The 20352-nt window shown below is 49.8% G+C and overlaps 1 protein-coding gene across 5 annotated transcripts in view; it reads left to right on the top strand.

The window, feature by feature from the left end:
- Positions 1-20352, top strand: part of MRNIP (MRN complex interacting protein) — a 168711-nt gene that overhangs the window by 103459 nt on the left and 44900 nt on the right. For all 5 annotated transcript variants that reach the window (XR_013598698.1, XR_013598699.1, XM_078653544.1 and 2 more), the window contains one exon: positions 15318-15423. Coding sequence is in view for 3 of the 5 variants with exons in the window: in XM_078653544.1 (XP_078509670.1) it covers positions 15318-15423 (106 nt within the window). In the remaining 2 variants the exon portion in view is untranslated. The remainder of the gene's footprint in view (positions 1-15317; positions 15424-20352) is intronic.

Below are 20352 nucleotides of genomic sequence, written 5' to 3'. Positions count from 1 at the left end.
CGCATGCGTGTGTTTGCGTGTGACGTATTCAGGATCCGCGCTCGCCTATTTTTTTTTAAAAAACAGCGGTTGCTAACTTTATAGATTAAGGTGCTAGTACTCACATCTCTTCCGTGAGTGAACGATGAGTATCATGTGAAAATCTACCTTACTATTCACTAACTTGATGAACCTTCACATGCCTAGAGTGAGACTGAGGACCTTTTAACGCTACATCCTTTTAACGCTACATGGAAGTTCCAAGGTCCTAGTGGCCGATTAGGCTCTTATCATCATGATGTGGTGATTTATGGTGCGGGATTATAATATGTGTACACATTAATACCCTTGTACAAAATGACATAATTACAAATAACACAAGAATTCAGTCCTGTCATTTAACCCGTTTGGTTTCAGGCTTTTCAAATAGAAAATCCAATGATTTTCCCTCTCCAAGAGGTTATTCTTGTTGGTGGAACCTTCTTTTCTTTCGACCTGTTCTAAGATGCAGGCTCTTAACTGGCTGATATGGTGTTTTGCCGCCAAAAAATCCGTTGCCATTGTGGATTTTAATGAACCTGTCCGTATGTTGCTCTTGTGCTCAGTCAATCTTATTTTGAATTTCTTTTCTGTGTGACCCACATACACTCGACCACATAGGCATTTCAACATGTATATTATGTTGGCTGAATCACATGTTCCATTGACTTTAAGGTAGATGTTATTTCCTTTCATGGGATGGGTAACAACATTCCCCTTCATGCCCATGTGGTCGATTGTATGTGGGTCACACAGAAAGGAAATTAAAAATAAGATTGACTGAGCACAAGAGCAACATACGGACAGGTTCATTAAAATCCACAGTGGCAACGCATTTTTTGGAGGCAAAACACCATATCAGCCAGTTAAGAGCCTGCATCTTAGAACAGGTCGAAAGAAAAGAAGGTTCCACCAACAAGAATAACCTCTTGAAGAGGGAAAATCATTGGATTTTCTATTTGAACAGCCTGAAACCAAACGGGTTAAATGACAGGACTGAATTCTTGTGTTATTTGTAATTATGTCATTTTGTACAAGGGTATTAATGTGTACACATATTATAATCCCGCACCATAAATCACCACATCATGATGATAAGAGCCTAATCGGCCACTAGGACCTTGGAACTTCCATGTAGCGTTAAAAGGATGTAGCGTTAAAAGGTCCTCAGTCTCACTCTAGGCATGTGAAGGTTCATCAAGTTAGTGAATAGTAAGGTAGATTTTCACATGATACTCATCGTTCACTCACGGAAGAGATGTGAGTACTAGCACCTTAATCTATAAAGTTAGCAACCGCTGTTTTTTTTAAAAAAAACAGGCGAGCGCGGATCCTGAATACGTCACACGCAAACACACGCATGCGCATAACACCATTTGAATCCGGAACCGCTAGCAGCGCGTAATTATGGCAGCATCGAGAACACGCGAGTAAAACCAGTGCAGGTGAGAGCAGAGCGCTAATGTTCAAAAGTCGTTTTAGTTTAAGAGCAGAAAACCGTTGAGGCATGCTTCATAGATACATAAGCGTTGGATATAGAATGGGGTCTGGTAGATAGCATTGTTTAAATTCTAAACGTTGGCATAGGCACGTACAGTTTGAAAGTAAACGGTCCACTCCGCATCTCGTACGAACACGTTTCCCGAGCATGAAAGTTTAAGAACATTTCTAATAAATAAGTGAGTTTGTTGTGCATTTATCAACCATTAAGTCAGTGGACGCCAGCTAATGGATACAGTTAGTTGAGGTATCTCTTGTTAACTTCACATGTAAAAAAGTCGAGTCTTGATGGTGATCATAACCTTTTTTCACCGTATAGCATGTTTTGATTATGTTTGAAACAGATAACTCAAAGAGCAATGGTTAGAAAATTGTATGCTCAGATGGATTCCTGATGAAGGTGGTTTAACCACCGAAATGCATTGGATATATAGCATTTTTTGGATGAAATTCGAATATTGATGAAATCAACATGTAATGACTTTGAAATTCAATGAAATAAAATTGAACATAAACAATCAGAGGATAAATTCTTGATTTATAAAAGGAGCTGAATTTTTTTGGTCAGCAAAACACCTGTGCCCAAGGGGAGAGTTGTATATGTGTATATAACTGCTACCAACCAATCATTGACTACGCTCCAGGTGGGAAGCGATACCTTGGAGCACGGTAAAAAAGATTTTCACATTAGGATAATTACTATTGCAGTGCCCAACCATAGACTTTAGCATTAACTTTCATAGATTCCCATAGCTTGTATCATTCCCCGTCGTTGGAATGGGAACCTCCGTAAATAAAAAAAATCATAGCAGTAGGTACAAAAGAGAAAGAAAGGCCCAGGCCTCATCTCATTTTGTAGCATATCCACCTCGTTTTGCAAAAGAGACCAAAATAATGTAACAACCAATCAGATTAGCCTCACCCCATAGAACCTTCCTGAGAGAGCCTCGGAACCTTAGATTTTCTACCGCACGTTGTGCTAATGGAATCTCCACTGAGCTCTGCTCAGATTTCTCTACAACTTTGGATTACATCTCTTTTCTCTACAATTCTCTTCAGGATGTCAGACAAGGAGAAGAAAGCTTTATTTAAAGTCTGTGCTACTTGTTCTAAGAAAAGGCTTTACATTGAGGACAAGCATAAGGACTGCATGTATTGCTTGTACCCTGATCACAAGGCCACTGATTGTAAGATCTGCAGGACCTTCTCTACCAACACCCTGAGAGACTGCGAAGGACGTTTGTTGACCTGGCTGCAGAAGCTGAAGTCACGTAAAGAAGAAGTATCTAGTGACAGTGATAATGCCTCCTCAGCAACATCTTCAAAGATGATCCTCCCGACGACGACACGCCCACCGACGGCGAGATGTTAGCCATCGTTACTCTCGACGCTGACCCCCTCGAGGGTGGTGGAGTTTCTCAACGTCGACGGAAACGTAGACGGAGACTTAGGTCTCTCAGCACCTATAGCCTTCGAGCCAGAAGTGTGGTACCTCAAAAACAACTGACCTAACTGCCACCTGTGGTGCATCATGGGAGCAGGGGATCGCCTACAGGTCTTAAAGGCAAGGTGTCAGTTTTCTTTGTTTTCTTATACTCTACTGCAGCCTACTGGCAAATGCCTGCAATTACAGGTTTCTCTATGGCAATAAAGTATTGTTGGATGACAAATGTTTACTGCTCTCTTTCTTCCTTAGGGGTTGGGAGAGTATAGGTGCTTCTATACAAACCTATGTAATTTCAGCATTTTGGCCATTGTGGAAATATAGGCTGCATATATATATATATATATATATATATGTTTTCACATATGCGCATATATAGGTATATATATGTATTTTCTATATGCTCCGGGATCCCGCACATGGGCGGGGATTATTCATAGATTATGACTTTGATGAGTATACCCCTGGATAAGAACTAGGATTACAGGTAAGTAACTAATCCATATCAACAGCAGCGCTACTCCTCCTATTCGCAATCTTCACAGTCGTACAAACCCCAGAACTCTCAACGCCAGGGCCCATTGGCGTCTTTGTCTTGCCTGGCTTAGAGAGGACGATAGGGGCGTCAGGGGAGGGATTCCTCTAAATGCCAATAGCGGCTTCCCGTCTCTGTCTACTGTACCTTCACCCCCTGTAACATCAGTGGGGGGCAGGATATCACAATGCCTCCGCGACTCGGAGATCATAACATCAGATCGGTGGGTCCTCAATATCATCCGGTTTGGCCACACACTAGAGTTTCAACACCTGCCACCTTCCAGAGCCCCTCGCGCCACCGAATCAAAACATCTATTCCTTCTACGTCTCGAAGTTTATCAACTGCTCATCAAAGGAGCGATAGAACCAGTGCCTCTATCCTAAGACAGAAGAAAAATGGCGCCCAATCTTAGACCTGAATGAGCTCAACACCTATTTCCTAAAACTAGTTTCGGATGGTATCCCTTGAGGACATCTTGCGTCTTCTGAATCCAGGCGATTACATGGTAACTCCGGATCTCGAGGACTTATACTTCCATGTTCCTATCCACCCAGCCCACACGAGATTTCTACGCTTCACAGTAGCCCAGAGACACTTTCATTTCAAGGTCCTGCCTTTCGGACTCAGATATTCACAAAGGTATTGGTCCCAGTTGCAGCGTTTCTCAGAAAACAGGCACTGCAGGTTTTTCCCTACCTAGACGATTGGTTGATAAAAGCTCCATCTTCTCAAGCAACTACCAGTGCAGTCGAAAGTTGCATTCAGCTTTTCAATCATCTGGGTCTTCAACTCAACAGAAACAAGTCGGCCAACCTGGAGGACTAAGTTTCTGGGGGCCATTCTGGATACAACTTGTTGCAAGGCTTTCCCATCAGAAGAAAGACAGAAAAGGCAGATTTTTTCCACCCGTCAATTGCAACGAAGACGGTCTGTGTCTGTCCTCCTATACAAATCTCTCCTAGGATCGATTTGTTTTTTGACTATCTTGACTACTTGGTTAGAAGCTACATTGTAAGTAGTTATGCAGATAGGCCGTTTCTTGGTGTTTTCCTGAACGATTTTAGGTTCTAAAAGGTCGTCGCGATTATTGTTTGAAGCCCTTTTCTTTGCCTGTGTCACAATGTGTTTGGGTTAGTTTCTTAGAAGGAGTTTTTCGCTCAAGTCTTTCGCCTGGACAATGTCTGGGAACTGTCCAGATTTATCATCCTAAGATGGCCGCCATTCCGTTCCGATCACTGAGAAACAAAGTTATTTCGCGGCCCATGCAAACCGCAATGACAGTGCGGATTGATGTGCTTTTAAACAGCCTCCGGACACACATGTCAAGATGCGGGACGGAGGTTGCAGTGTAGGTGATTGTGCCACGATATCCTGAGAACCAAGTAAGTGCTTTTTTAACCCCACAGGGCCCCAGCGGATCTGCGGCCCGTAGTTGTATCACTTCTCTCGTTCCCTTGGCAGCAATAACCAGCCACTGACATCGTGGAACGCCTTCTCCACCAAAGTTCCGATTATTAACACGGCACCCGTTTCTCCTCATTTCATTTCCCTAGATTGAACAGGATACGAGCAACTCTCCGCATTCCATGGGGCTCAGTTAGGTCCCGATTAATGTATGTAACAGTCTGTCTTTTTCAATGTGGTATGCGTGTGTGTTCTATCACTGTATGCAGTTATGAGTACTAAATGATACACTGTTTTAATTTCACGCCATTTAGCCTTTCACATTCGAGCATGGACAAAGGCGCAGACATACTTCTGAGTCTGGTGTATGTTAAAGATGTTAATACTCTGTGGGGGCACACCCCGTTAACCATATAAGTATTTTTCTTCTTTTTCTTACAGGTACTACGTGGCCATTATTTCTACGTATGTACTAATGCATGCCTTATTATTGCAGCATTTATTCTAATTTAATTTGTTCTTGATAAATACCTCACTTGGGCACATTTTAGGAGTGGCGAACACAGCGCTGGTCCCTGTGTAGTCCTGAAGAAGAGCTTGGGGAGCTCGAAACATGTTGACAGGAGTGACTAGGCATACCTGACTCATTGACAGTAGGATCCCTAGCTCTCTACCCCGTTTTTAATATATATACACCCCAGGAGCAGGAATAAATCATTTGTAGCTCACTAGGAAGGTATTTTTAACTCACTTAGATCATACCACTCCACTTCACAACACCACTTGCACCCCACATAGTCCATCACATAAAGTGCTCCTACGTAGTTCGCAAGTCGCAGCACGCCTCAGTCCGTAGAGGGCTTGGATGGCCCCAATGATGAAGCATGTCACCGGGGGGAAACCCTGGTGAGTGAGGGGACACAAGAAAGAAAAATCTTTTTCTTCCTTCTACAAAACATAGTGATTCCAACTCCAGTAAGTTTTGTGAATACTAGTCACTGACAAGCCAGGCTTTTGACCTTTGTTTCAAGGATTTTATGTTTACTGTTAATTAAAGGAGGGTGAGCCTGGTACCTATTTCCCTCTTTCTCCCCCCTTTTTTGAAAATACCGTCTTTACCCCCGCCAGTTCTGGTTCACGGAGCTTCTCCTACTCTCTCAAGATCAGCCGGTTCACCTGCGACTCATTCCTTCTCTATTGACGATGTCCCAGGGCCAAGTGGTACATCCGGATCCGAGCTCACTGCAGTTGACAGCGTGGCTCCTGAACACCGAGAGTTTCAGAATTTAAATATCCCTCAGGAATGTAAAGAGGTTTTAGCTCAAGCCCTTGCACCAAGTTCAAAATGGAAACGTTTCTGTTTGTGGTGCCACTTGGAAAACATAAATCCTTTCTCTTCTGCTCCTCATCAAATATTACCTTACATTCTGTCTCTGGCCAAGTCAGGTCTCTCCCATTCTTCTATCAAGGTACACCTGGCGGCTATATCAAGATTCAGACTGACAGCCTCTGGCCCTTCCCTCTGTTCTGCAAGAATTATCAAACAATTTCTGAAAGGACTCTTTAGGGTTTTCCCTCCAGTTTGACCCCCGCCTCCCATGTGGCATCTCAATTTGGTTCTTGCTCAAGTCATGAGACCTCCGTTTGAGCCTATTCATAGAGCGGATCTTAAGTTTCTGTCATGGAAGGTGGCTCTCCTTCTCGCGTTAACCTCAGCCAGGAGAGTTGGAGAACTTCAAGCTCTCACGATTAAGGAACCCTTTTTACAGTGCAAAGAGGACACTCTGATTCTAAGAACAAATCCAAAATGTATTCCAAAGGTTCCTTCGGATTTCCATTTGAATGAGCTGGTCATTCTAAAATCTTTTTCCCTCGACCTACGACTCCAGTAGAAAGGTCTCTTCATCCCTTGGATGTCCAAAAGTGTCTCAAATTCTATCTTCAACGTACCAAGGATTTCAGGAAATCTACCCAACTCTTTGTCGCTTTTAGTGCTCCTCAAAAAGGATTTCCCCTTTCAAAGCAAGGGATCTCACGTTGGATTGCCAGCGCAATTCATTACTGTCACCAAGCGGCGGGTGAAGCCGCTAGAAGGACAAGATAAGTTTCATCGTCTGCTGCTCTTTTCGCTGGAGTTCCTATCAAGGACATTTTTTATTTTTTTTTCAAAAACCTTTATTGAGGAATAAAGACATGGCAGACACAATACACCGTGCAGTGCTATCGCACACAGCAGCAAGATACTTTACAAGTCAGTCATTTTGTTGCAATCAGGTTACATTTACAGCAATGTCGTAAATCAGGAATGTTTGAATCACAGTTCCACAGTACCAGGGTCTCATACTCCCAAGGGGGAAGCACACATAAAAGAGCAATATCAGTAGGGATTCAGAAGCAGCAGTGGCGCTGATGGGAAATAGAGGGGGGCAGTCACTAACCAACGCCGGCGGCCGCAGCGGACCCAGGGCCGGCGGGGAGCGCGGGAGTGGGAGAAGATATAGGTAACCAAGGGGACCCAGATGTCAATGGGCGGGATCTGGTAGGCATTAAGTCCCAGAACTCTGGTAGAAGAGTCTGGCACCGGGAGGCATCCTCCAAACAACTCTTGACCTTAGGAGCAGGCCGCCAACCTCAACTCATTGCCACCCTACGTATGGCGAGGACCAGTAGCATCGAGATTAGGTGGCGAGAAGCATCGGGGCAAAACTTAGCAAAGCCTAGAAGGCACAGGGGAGGATCAGGGTGCACAGCAGCACCGGGGATGTCAGAAATGGTGGAGCACACCGCAAGCCAGAACTCAGAAACCTTAGGGAAGAGCCACGCCAAATGGGCAAAGTCCGCGGCAGGAGCAGTGCAGCGCAAACAATTATCCCCAGGGGTAAGCCCGAGTCGGTGGAGCTGCACTGGGGTGCGGTACAGCCTGTGCAAGTACTTAAAGTGGATCAGGCGGAGCCGGTAATTTGGTGACAGCTTTTTGGTTTGGTTACAGCAGTAAAGCCAGGCGGCCTCCGAAATATCAATACCTAGGTCTACGCTCCACGCCTCTCGGGTCCGATCCGAGGAGATGGAGGCTGACGCCAGGGAAAAAGCGTACAGTTTGGTGACTAACTTGTGCGGAGAGGCGGAGGTGTATATGAAGTCCAGAGCTGGAAGAGTGGGTGGGAGTTGAGGAAAAGTGGGGTGCAGTTTCCGGAAAGTGCCGCGCAACTGATAGAATAGCAGTGTGTCCTGCAACCCCAGGGAGTCAGGGAGATAGTAAAAGGAGATCTCTGGGTAGAGATCCGCCACAGTCCTGAGTCCCAGTCGGGCCGCATGTCGGGACATGCTGGGCGACTGAAGCAAGGGGAAGTTTGGATGGTTTACAATTGGCATGGCGTTGGCAGAAAGAAGAGAGAGTCAGCGCAGGCAAGACCAAGCCCAACGCAGCGTCTCTACCGTGTCAACCTCCGCCCGGCGACGCGGCGCGGGCACGAACAGAGCAGTGGACAGGGGCCAGGAAGAAGCCACATCGGTCTCAACCGCGACGTGGGGCTGATAGGGGTTGGGGTGAATCCAAAAATGCAGAAAGCTGGCCTGGGCACATAAGGCGTAGATTCGAAAGTCAGGTGCGCCCAACCCACCGGTAGACAGGGAGAGTGAGGATATCCTAGGCTACCCTGGGTTGTTACCCGCCCAAAGGAGCGAGATGACTAAAGAGTGCATTTTGCGAAAGAAATGAGAAGTAAGGGGGATAGGTATGTTCAAGAAGAGATAAAGGAATTTAGGAAGGACCACCATTTTAGCAATGGCGATCTGGCATGCCAAAGACAGCGGTAGTCGGCTCCAAGAAGGGATCCTAGATTCAAGCCAATCTACCGCCCGCCCGAAGTTCGCCCTCCACAATTCATCCAAATCCCTACTCAACCAGATGCCCAAGTAGCGCGTGGGGCCAGATGCCCACTCGCACGGAAAGTCAGGTGGAAAGGGGACAGTGGGAATAGAACCAACTTACTCCAATTCACCTGGATGCCCGAGCGCCCACCAAAGCGTATGGTTTCCTGGACCAAGGGGCTAGGGTTTTCTCGGGGATGGCGGACATACAGGGGGATTCCCCCCAGTAGCGAGATTGGAGTCTGGAGACGGTACCAGGCAACAGGTGCGTCTCCTGTAAGAGACATATATCCACCTTGTGGCGCTGTAGGTGTGAATGTATCAGACGGGCCTTGCGGTAATCATTCAGGTCACGGACATTCCAAGTCCAGCAGACAATGCCAGCCATAAGGGGGCGGGGCAGGGTGTAGCACGTTACGACACAGACAGCTCAGACGAACGCAACGCACAAATGGAGCAGGGGAGTCAACTGGTTGCAAGATGAAGCTCGACTAAGGAGCAGCGCAAGTGAATAAAGACAGCACCCGGTGGGTTTCCACCAACAAAGAAGCGTGGGAAAAGCACGCGAGCGTCTGATTGGCAGGTGCAGCTTAAAGGGAGAAGCGCTCCAGCAGGCGGCGAGATCGCCCCACATTCCAGACCACAGGAAGGCGCAACCTATAGAGAGAGGAAGGTGCCAGGTGAGCAGCGTATGGAACAGTAAGACATGACTAGTAAGTGCAGTCAAGGCGAATCGGAGAACAATATGCTGTGTGGAAGTCCAAGCAATGCAGAATACGGACTAAAATAGACTTGCAACGGTGCTGTGCAGGGAACACAATGCAGTGTAAAGAACCAAAGAAGAAGGAACCCGCAATCCCGACCACCCACCACCCCAGGACATCCCCCCCAACCCAAACAGAAAGAAACCCATCCAACCCGCACCCACTCCAACCCCCCAAACAGGCTGAGAAGACCACCCACTCCACCCCAGGGACCCAGAACTGGGTGGGGACAACACAGCGTTAATAATGGGTATCCTCCCAGTGGGGGCATGGCAGGACTCGGCGGACACCCCTGCAAGGAAGCAGGGTGGCCAAGCTTGGATTAGGTAGCGGCATCAAAGACAGATATCAGGTCAATCAAAAAGTAATTGTCCGCACAGTCAATCATTGACACTTAGGCGGTCAGCACTATCAAGTGGGGACTTAGGAGGGGAGGAACGAGATTCTTTTTCCAGTCTCTTAGCGAAGGCCAGGGCCTCCCTTGGGTCAGGAAAGATAAGTGTCTTGGAACCTTGCCGGACCCTCAACTTCGCCGGGTAAGCCAGGGAATATGAGACGTTGTGCTTTTGGAGGATGCACTTGGCTGCCAAAAACTCTCTCCTGGCAGCTTGAACGGTCAGGGTGTAATCCAGGTAGAAGGAGAGGGTGTTTCCCTGGTGCGTGATGGTGCCCTTATCGCGTGCCGCCCGGAGGATAGCATCGCGATCTCGGAAATTCAGGATCTTCGCCACTATGGGGCGGGGTGGCAGACCAGGAGACGGGCGCGGGCCAAGGGAGCGGTGGGCACGTTCCACAACGAAGAATTGGGATAATATGTCCCCGAAGAGTTCCTTGATTAGTTGCTCTACAAAGTTTTCCATTTTGGAGATGTCGGTGGACTAAGGTAGGCCCGTGATGCGAGGGTTACTCCGGCGGGAGCGAGCCTCAAAATCCAAATTTTTCTCCCGAATTACAGCCAGGATCTTGTCCATCTGGAGCAACTTGTGCCTGGATTCAACATGGAGCAGTCTGTTATCGTGGGAGTCAACACGAGCCTTCACTGAGTCAAGGCGGGCCGATAGTTGATCAAGCTGGGACGCAATTCTGGTGACGGTCGACTTAACCTCCAGCATAATCGCCTTTAGTTTATCCACTCAGCTCGGGGGGGTAAGGAGGGGGGGGGTCCATCGTTCCGGGAGAGTCGGCTCCATCTGAGCTCGCGCCTTCCTGACGTGAGGATCTCCTAACTTCGGAGGCGATCTTGGGCTACTTAGGGTCGAATTTCCCCATAGCGATGTGCACTCCAGGTGAGCACCGAACCACACAGGGTGGGAGAGGAGCCTGAGATGGGGGGGGGGGGTTCACAAGCACTCAGCGGCCAAGAGCACAGGGTCCAGCGGGGAACACAATCCGGGAACCAGAAGAAAGACAGATCCAGCAGGCCTGGGGATGCGTCCCCGACAGCACAGAGCAGAATGTAGCCGGCGATCAGAGGTAGAGTATAGGAGCCTGAAATACAGTCCTTTGCCCGGCCACCGCCAGCAGGTAATGTGCAGGGAGGGACAGGAGCACAACTGGGTGTGGGACGTCCCAGAGCAAAACGGCGTGCAGGTGACGCCGGGGCCAAGGCGGACACGGCAACCAGTGAGCTCAGCAGGGTGTGAACGAATGGCGCACAGTTCCTGAGAACAGGAAAGGATCAAGTAGCGCACTGCAGCAGGTTTCGCGCCCAATTTCGCGGCTGGCGCGGGGCACCCGGCCGGGTACAGGCAGCCGGGGGACCCGAGGATAATCCAGAGGGCAGTGCAGCAGTGGGCAAGTCACCAGGGAAGGCCCGAACAGAAGTGGATGAGGGGTGAGCTAGCGTTTACCCACCAGGCCCAGCAACACCCTGGAATCTGCCCGCAAAGAAAACAGCAGCTGAGGTAATCCGCCCGGGGGGGGGGGAGGGGGGCCTTCGAGGCACAGGAAGCAAGCGCTGATGCTCATCAAGACTAGCCAGGCGCGTCCCGGGGCAGCCGCGGTGACATCAGGAGCGGCCCGTGAGGATCGCAGGTCGGGGAACAAAATGATTCCTCCCCGCCGCGCACCCAGCAGCAGGCCACGAAGCTGAAGGCGGAAAGTCCCTGGTAGGCCTTGGCGCGTAGCGGCAGCAGGAGACTGAAGGGCGGCCGGGCCGCAAGGACGGGCGGCCCTCCCAGCGCCGCACTGCAGGGGTGGAGCGGGAAACAGAAGCCTGCGCGCACTAAAGGGGGAGAAAAACCAGTGGGAAGAGCAAGGGGGGTCCCCGCTCCCTCAGCCCAGCCCAGGCGCCGCAGCGTTCACGCAAGGCAGGGGAGTAGCGCTAGGCCGAAACCAGGCCACGGCGCCACCGGACCGCACAACAGACGGCCCCCAACCCCGCCGGCGATTTCCCCCCCCAGCGGTAGCGCGACTCAGGCGACTCCACCGCCTCAGCAGGGCTCCGCAAGCACGCACAGCTCCGCAGACAACGGGAGCGGCCTCCCGACGCGAGAGCCCAGCGCCAGCCACGAAGTATGGATCTCTGCTGGGGAGGCTCATCGGAGTTGGGCAGGTAGGTTCACGGTGCTCCCCAGAGTCAGGAAAACACGGTTTAGTGCCAGTGGGATAGAGATGCCTGCAGGATGGTGGTGGATAAAAGAGCTTGGCCGGCAGAGCCCACTTAGAGGGTGGCCATCTTGCAGCCGGCCAAGCCACGCCCTCCTATCAAGGACATTTGTAGTGCAGCTACATGGAGCAGTGCCCATACTTTCACTAAGCACTACTGCTTGAGCTCTTCACCACGGAGTGAGGTGGCAGTGGGACAAGCAGTCCTCAGGATCCTCTTACAGTAAGTGGTGAGTTTTCCCTTCTATCCCACCTTCCTATTATTGCACATTTTGTATCTGGTAATGTTTACTGACTAATGTTTCAATGTCTGTTTATTTCTTGTGAAAATATGGAGACAATGTTATTCCAGTCTTTATTTCACAAAATGTGCTTTGTTGCTAACTGCTAGCTACTCTGATACAAGCTATGGGAATCTATGAAAGTTCCGATACTGGAGTAATAAAACAAGTTACTTTCCTGTAACTTTGATTCTCCAGTGTTGGTAACTTTCATAGATTCCCATGCACCCACCCTACTCCCTTGGGAAAGCTCAGCCTCCAGCATATTTGGTTACTGTTACACAACGGCTACGCAAATCTGAGTCTCTGAGGCTCTCTCAGAAAGGTTCTATGGGGTGAGACTAATCTGATTGGTTGTTACATTATTTTGGTCTCCTTTGCAAAAAGAGGTGGATATGCTACAAAATGAGATGACTCAAAAAATGGGTAGGGGGTCTGCCCACATAACCCTCTCGTACCTGAGCAGGGGACATCCAAGGATGAAAAAGTAGAAGAAAAATGGCACTAAGGGATTAATCAAACATTTAATCACAAACAAGAAATAATTAATTATCTTGTTGAATACCAGTATTAAAGGACATTCATAATCAAAGATTCATATAGACATATATACGAGAAAACAGAGAGAGCGGCGCAAAGGAACAAACACATATGGAAATAATATATATAACACAATGCGGTATTCACAATATATACAAATCGCATATACAAACTGTACATTACAATTACTACAATCTATCTATACATCAGTGTACCCTAAGAAAAATGTACAAAACTTAGCACAGTATCCACTCCTATTTTAGAGTGAAATACATCTCAAAAGGGGAAGTCCCAAAAAGGTGCGCCAGAGCTATCCTTTCTCTACACAACATACATTTATCAAGGCGCAAAAAAACTAAACTTGGACTAAGTTATGGGTTTCAGGGGACTCCTTAAAGACAAGGTGTCGACGCAGTCGCGGTCGCGTTTCTGCCAGATGTCTTTATGGCTTCATCAGGACATGGGTACTATCAAGCACAGCCAAACCGGCGGAGATCTAAGAAGACTCCACACCCACACGGGGCTGGGTGTAAGCTTGGTCCACTTAGGACTATATGTGTTTCTTCAAGGACTGCGGGCGCCCATAAATGACGTCCAGTCTATAGGCCTTAAACAATATTCCACAGGTATTATTCACTAGTGTCTCCTGCCTCAAAAACGGGGTCAGGACACGCCGGACTCAAACACGGGGCATTCAAAGCGGCCAACGGCAAAGGTCCGTATAGTCGAACGAATGAGATGAGGCCTTGGCCTTTCTTTCTCTTTTGTACCTACTGCTATGTTATTTTTTTTATTTACCGAGGCTCCCATTCCGACGACGGGGAATGATACAAGCTATGGGAATCTATAAAAGTTACCAATACTGGAGAACCAAAGTTACAGGTAAGTAACTTGTTTTCCTCACATCAGGGTACCCATGCTGTCCTGCAAGGCCTGAACTAAAACAAGGGAGTATGCATCTGGCAGTCCCCCAACATTTCCTCCTGGCAAGCATTTTTCCCAATTGTGAGCTCTGCATGTAATTGTTCTAGCTAGGTAGAGGGAGTAGGAAGTTCTCTCCCTGCCCCTGCTTCGGCAGATTAAGGAACTATTTTATTGGTTTAACTATTTATAGTTGCTTCACATTACACAATAGTTAAATAAATGTTATATTTGAATGCGCATAGATGGTCACCTACAACACTCTTAGATTGTGAAGATGCATACACTGTGGGAGACGGAGCATTGTGACGCAAATTCATTGAGTGCACTAAAAGGAGAAGACTACGAATACACTGGAATGGAGAGACTTTGACACTTCGACAGGGATAGCGACATACAGTGGTTGGAAATACAGTGACAACCCCATAGAGGCTACGAACGATTCTCATATTGGCACGCTGACTGGAACACATACACCAAAGAAAGATCCACTGATCACACTTGCACTCTTTTTTGTTGGAGAATCAGAAGACCAGACTCCGATGTGGCGAAACCTATTACCTGCAGATGTCTCACTACAATATACAATCAGAATCCAGACAGTGCCAAGAGGCAAAGTATTTGGTGCTCCCTGTGCCACTCGAATCCACATAAAACCTGTAACTCTTGCTCCATTGAAACTAACCAACTCTTTATTTGTGGGATCATGGGGAAAGATATTGGTTCAGATTTAATGTACTGGACAATGAACACACGTGTTTCTTTAATGGGGCACAGATGCAGATTCAGACAAAGATGGCGTTTCATAGTAATTGTGAACCGTTGTTTGAAATAGTTCATTAGGCATCCAGAAAATACAGTTAAAGATCTGTAGCTTGCTGAGCAATTTCCATAAATCTAATTTTGGTTCAAAACCACTTAAAAATCGATCATTGAACAAAATGAGAATAATGAAAGGAGTCAGATGAGGGAAATGTGGAGGTGCATTCAATTACATTATTAATACAGCTGGTAAAACGAGCACCAACTGTTGATTGAGTTTTCATATACTTTTGTGACTCGTGGTGCATTTTCCCTTCAAGTTTAACAGGTGAGGTGTGCAGACAAAGACATTAGTACAATGAAGCAAGGGCAAAATGTGAAACTTGTCAATTTGAGCATGTTGGAAATCTGATATTGCAGAGATGCCTTCCTGCTTATGATAAGCGGGAACTGTTTTTGTTTCCCCAGCATGATTTGTGGATTAATCATTTTTTTTGTTCACAAAGCTTCGTCGGTGCTCAGCACTTGCGATCAACAGTGAATAACAGTGGTAATTTGAAATGTTACCTGACGTGTTTGAGAGGTTATCGCTCTGTTCATGCGTAGATTATGATGAGAAGCCCAGTCATGAGAATATGGGTTAAGTTGTTGCATCCTTTCTTTATCAGGAATGACAGCCAGTCGAATTGTGGCAGAGGTGACCAGCAGTGCCATGGCCAGGGCAGAAGTCTGGCAGTCAGTCAAGCAGTGGGCGCCATTGAGGGATCATTGGAGGTGACTGTATGATTTTTCTCTCTATTCTGTCTTCTGCAATCACTGTACTTGAGTATTCGCATCTACCAGTTGCATAAAAACTGTTTGCAATCGATAAACCACCTCAAAGCTGGCTTCAAATACACTGCATGAATTAGTGATTAGGGGTTGTGGTTTCTTGGCAGGACTGTTGGGTGTGGAACAAGGAAACCTGCATTCTGATCTGTTAGGCATAGTGCCAACATCGGCCCATACCCCAAACCGCTCACAATTTCCCATAATAACAGACACCACGCAATGTTTTGTTGGAGAAAGTTGTTGCAGCTTTGTTTGCATAAACATTATGCCAACATGTTGGGTTATCTTACGGGCGATCCAGGGTCAGGCCGCCCCTCGCGACCTGCCCACCTGATGAGCCATAAACCCCCTGTGGTGTTAACCGCGGGGGCGTTGTCAGTTTTGGGGGAAGGGCTAACCCCCTCCCCCCGGCGGACCTCCAGTCCACCCCTTACACACGCCTCTCCTCCTACGGGGGGCGGAGCAATGCAGGCAACCCCCGGTTGCTCAGGTCCACAACCGCCCGAAGGACTAACGGGGCGCCGTCACTCCTCCAGGATCCCACCGAGGATTTCCCTGGGGATAATTGGCTCTCGCACCCTTACTGTGCTCCTGTAGAGGGTACCCTTCTGTACCTTCCAGCGTTGGATCGCCCTGTAACTCCGCCTGCAACACAAAGCAAAATAGTATTAGATAACTACACCTCCCCCCCCCCCCCCTGCTGCCCGACAGCCGGGTTAGCGGTAGGGAGGGAAAACAGTGTCCAGGCAGCACCGCTCGTCCGGGTCAAGGGGGAGAGGGTCGTCCACGCGGCCGATCAGGGGTCAAAGAGGGCGCCAGGCCCGTGACCCCAGGCCATATACCTTCGGCTCCGCCCCTCCCCCGCCGGAAGTGACATCATTGGGGCCCTCCGTGTCCCAAACACTAGACCGCTCTTTGGGGGCCTGTGCCATTCTGTGGCACTAAGGGTGGCCGCCCTCTTAGGTGGCCCCCTTTGGTGGCCCGGGGCAGCCTGGCAAAGTCACACTATAAATTGAATTGTTTAAAAGAGTTTTGCAACTGGGGGTGCGGCCAAAATGACGGTCGGGCCTTAGTGGTGCTCCCTTCACCCATGAGTGATGTCGCCATCCTGCCTGACAGCGACATCCCTCTCAAACCTTGAGGCGCCAGGGCTCTTCGCGGGGCTCTGGGGCTCGCAATAAGCCCTTTTTTGCTCCAGTTCGGGGCAATTGGACTGCCTCAGCGCTGAGGAGACCAGCTGCGCTGCAAAGTAGCTGTAGGGGCCGCGGCCTAGACGCAGAGCTGCTGCTGGCAAACTTGCCTGGCATGCTCCCACTGTACCTGGTGGGTGTGCTCTTGGCACCGGAGGGACTGCAGGGACTAGCTTTGACCTAACGCCGACCCCTACCTAGTGGGCGAACGAGACTCGGAGCTCGGCAACGGCTGGCTGGCATGCGACTGCCTGTGGTATGAATCCTGAGGCGAGGAGCTGCCCTGAGAGCCGGAGACTGCTGAGGGGGTGGAGGCTTCCCCCTTCATCAATTCGCAGTGGGAGGCCTCACGGAGTAGTGAAGCCAATTTCCACAGCGCCCTGTGTATCCGTATTGGAGAGCGATGGTGATGCCTTGGAGGACACCGCGAGTGAGGGCCACGCGTCCCCGTTGATGCTTAACGGAAGGTCCTGCGCTTCCTCCTTTTTGTCTCTCTCAGCCCTACCTCTTTCTCTCCCGGTTTAAGCTGGGCCCTCTGCGTGGTCACCAGGGCATCATCCTGCTCCCCAACCCTCCCTCCGGGTGGAATGGGGAGGAGGAATCCAGTTCAGAGGATCATGCGGCTTTGAGGAGGGAGCAGCGCTATCGGCCTACTGAATTTGGTTGTGAGGCCTCAACTTACTCTTGGTGAGTGGAAGCTAGATCTTGCAAGACGCATGTGCCGCAATTGAGTTGGCAGTCAGCGGCACCAGTAACTGCTTGCGTTGCTGACAGTCAGCTTTGAGGCAGCGGCAGGGGAAATGGCTCCTCGCTATCTGGGACACCCCCCCCTTTATGCCCCCCCCGACACTCACAAGTCCTGAAAGGTCCTTCCTGGGCCCTGTCACAGTGGTCTGCCGGCTGGCCCCCGGTGTCTGCAGCGACGGTGAGGATTGGTGGTCCCTCGTCTGCGGTCTGCATTGGGAGCCCAGGTGTGCAGCTTGGGATGGAAGTAGATTGCAACTAGACAGTTGCCCTTGGGGCGTTGGGGGAGCGCTGCAGAGCTTTGGTGATTGGGCTCGGACTGACAACCTTAGCTGAGGACTACTGGTATACTGCCACCATCTGTGGACTGCAGGTGGACATTTCTTGCCCTCCTGCGCTACACCCCTCGTGACCCTGATAGTTGATTTCTGGAGACCTGCTGTCTGGGGCCCGAGTAGTTGCTGGTTCCTGTCCCATTCCCTGGGCTGCCCCGAGCCCTGCCTCTAGAGGTGTTTTTTTGGCTTCCTGCTTCCCTGCATTGTGGGCTTCTGACTGTGAAGAATGGAATGGGGGAAGGTATTGCCGCAAACTCCATCCCAAATGAATATGGACCATTATACAGGCCCGCTCACCGCCCCCCACAAGCATGTAGAGGGCTCAACTGACGCCAGATGCCAGAATCAAGGCAGCAGGGAGCTGCAGACTTTGATGTGACCCATAAGGCCATACAGGACCCCTGGGACGCCCCGCTAAAGTAGATGGCCTACCAGTCGATCTCTCCCTGCTGCGCCATGATCTGCGCAATATGGTAGACAGAACCACGGAGATCGAAAACCTCATCTCCTCTGCAGAGGATGACATTTCGTCATTCAAGAACCAGATGTCCAAGCTGTCCGCCTCGGTATCATCTCTGACGTAGATGGCAGAAGATGCTGAAAATAGGTCTTGTGTATTAATCTCCGACTCATTGGCTTTCTGGAATCCGTCGAGCAGAGGGGAATTGCCAGAGTGGTTGAGGAATGGTTTGAAACGTGGGTCCCTGAAAATAATCGGTCCCCCTTTGTTGACATCGAAAGCGCACTCCGCTTCTTGGTGCCAAGAACCCCGTCTGGGGCCTCCCCGCAGCCTGTGAGCCTGAGGCTACTTAAGACTGGGACGTGGTACTACATTAGGCCTGCACCCATCCTGATCTGTGGTTTGACAACGCAAAGATTCTATTATTTCTGGACTTCACAACGGCGGTGCACCAGCAGCGGCCCTCCTTAGCCGAAGTGAAGTAGATGCGCCAAGCCCCCTCCACTCCCTCCAATTGTGGGGGTCTTGGTCATGTGGCTCTAGTCATTCTTGGTATTCTTTTTGCTGGCTAATGAGGGCAAAATGAATTCCAATGTGGTATATTTTGTTGTCAGGCGTTGGATCCTGTTTGGATCACAGAGGTTTATCACTCCCCCTCCTGGTAGAGGTTTTGGGCTAATTAGTTAGGGCAACAGATGCTTCCTGGGGTGAAGTTGGGGAGGGGGGGTTTAGTTGGGCCTAGTTTCTTTCTCTTTTTCTTTTCCAAGTTAGCCGCTGCAACACAGCAAATAACAATGGTTTGCTCGCAACGGCATGGATAAGTCCTTGGGGTTACCCATCCAATCGTGTTGGGTGGGGACTAGGCTTGGCGTCTTTGGCTGCGTCATGGCCGCTCCCAGGTTAACAGTACTCTCTTGGAATGTGTATGGCCTCCTGGACCACATTAAGCGTTCTGCTGATCTGAAAGAGACATGTTAGTGATAGATTTCTTACCTTAGAATATCCCCAGGCGTCAGACTGGATCTGGAAAGTTTTCGCTAGATGTACCTCTACACGTCAGTAGGTGGCGTTGTGCGGCTTCACGTGCGTCGCTAGCGTCGTATACGCCGAGATGACATCATGGAGACTACTTAGGCGCCACCCTGCGCGCTGACCTCAGTTCCTTCTTTTTCCGCGCCAGTAAGCGCAGATCCGATTAGAACACGTACCTTAGTCACTTTTTGACTATCTTTTTTTTACTTTTGTCTCCTGTAAGTTTGAATCTACTCTGGTGCACGTAGGGATGCCTGGTTTTAAGTCTTGCGGGGCCTGCCGTCGCAATATGTCGGTGGTGGACCCCCACAACGTCTGTCTCTACTGCCTGGAGCACGAACATGACTCCCGGTCCTGTTTGGACTGTCGGCCAAAGGCCCCGAAGGCCTTGAGGGAATGGCGCCGGAATCTGCTTGAGGTCCGGCACTCGTCCCAGTGCCGTTCATGGGCCAGGGGCCGCTCCAGAGAACGCACCGTCATCAATCCTCTGGCTCCAAGTCTTCACCCTCGGATTCGGGTAAGAGACGACACAAAAACAAGTCGAAGAAGCGTCGTCTCCAGATGCGGACGAGGAGGCTGGGGTTCTGCCCCTGCGGCTCCTTCGGAACCCGGGAGTCCCGCGGCCTACCCACCTTATCCGGGTCCATTGACGACTCCTGCGCAGGTGCAAGAGTTTCTTGCTACCATGGACCGCCTGTTTATGCATCGGGCTCCCGCCGGCGTGCCCTCGGGCCCCGCAGTCCTGTGTCAGGATCCTGTTGGCTTCGCCTCAGGATCCTGCGCCACTGGCTCCGGCCACGGCGCCACAAGGTCCCACGCTGCCTGCGCCGGCCTCGGCACTGCCCCTGGCGCCGCAGTGGATGCCATTGGTTCTGCCCCAGCCCAGGTTCCAGGACAATTTTGTTCCTACATGGGATCCGTATTGGGATACGGCGCCGGTTCGGCCCCGTCCGGCGCCGTTCCCGAAGCAGTTTGTCTCTTCCCCTGCCCTGCTGCCGCGGTCTGTGGAGGAGGACTGGGAGGGGTCTGAGGACCCTCTTGCTCGTCAGTGTGACTCTGAGCGGGACTGGGCGGACGAGTTAGAGGAGGCCGGCAGGCTTGATGTCTCCTC

Source organism: Lissotriton helveticus, chromosome 7 (assembly GCF_964261635.1).
Source record: "Lissotriton helveticus chromosome 7, aLisHel1.1, whole genome shotgun sequence".
Classification (NCBI taxonomy): domain Eukaryota; kingdom Metazoa; phylum Chordata; class Amphibia; order Caudata; family Salamandridae; genus Lissotriton; species Lissotriton helveticus.
Note: the sequence above shows the minus strand (reverse complement) of the source record. Positions and strands in the feature narration are given on the sequence as shown.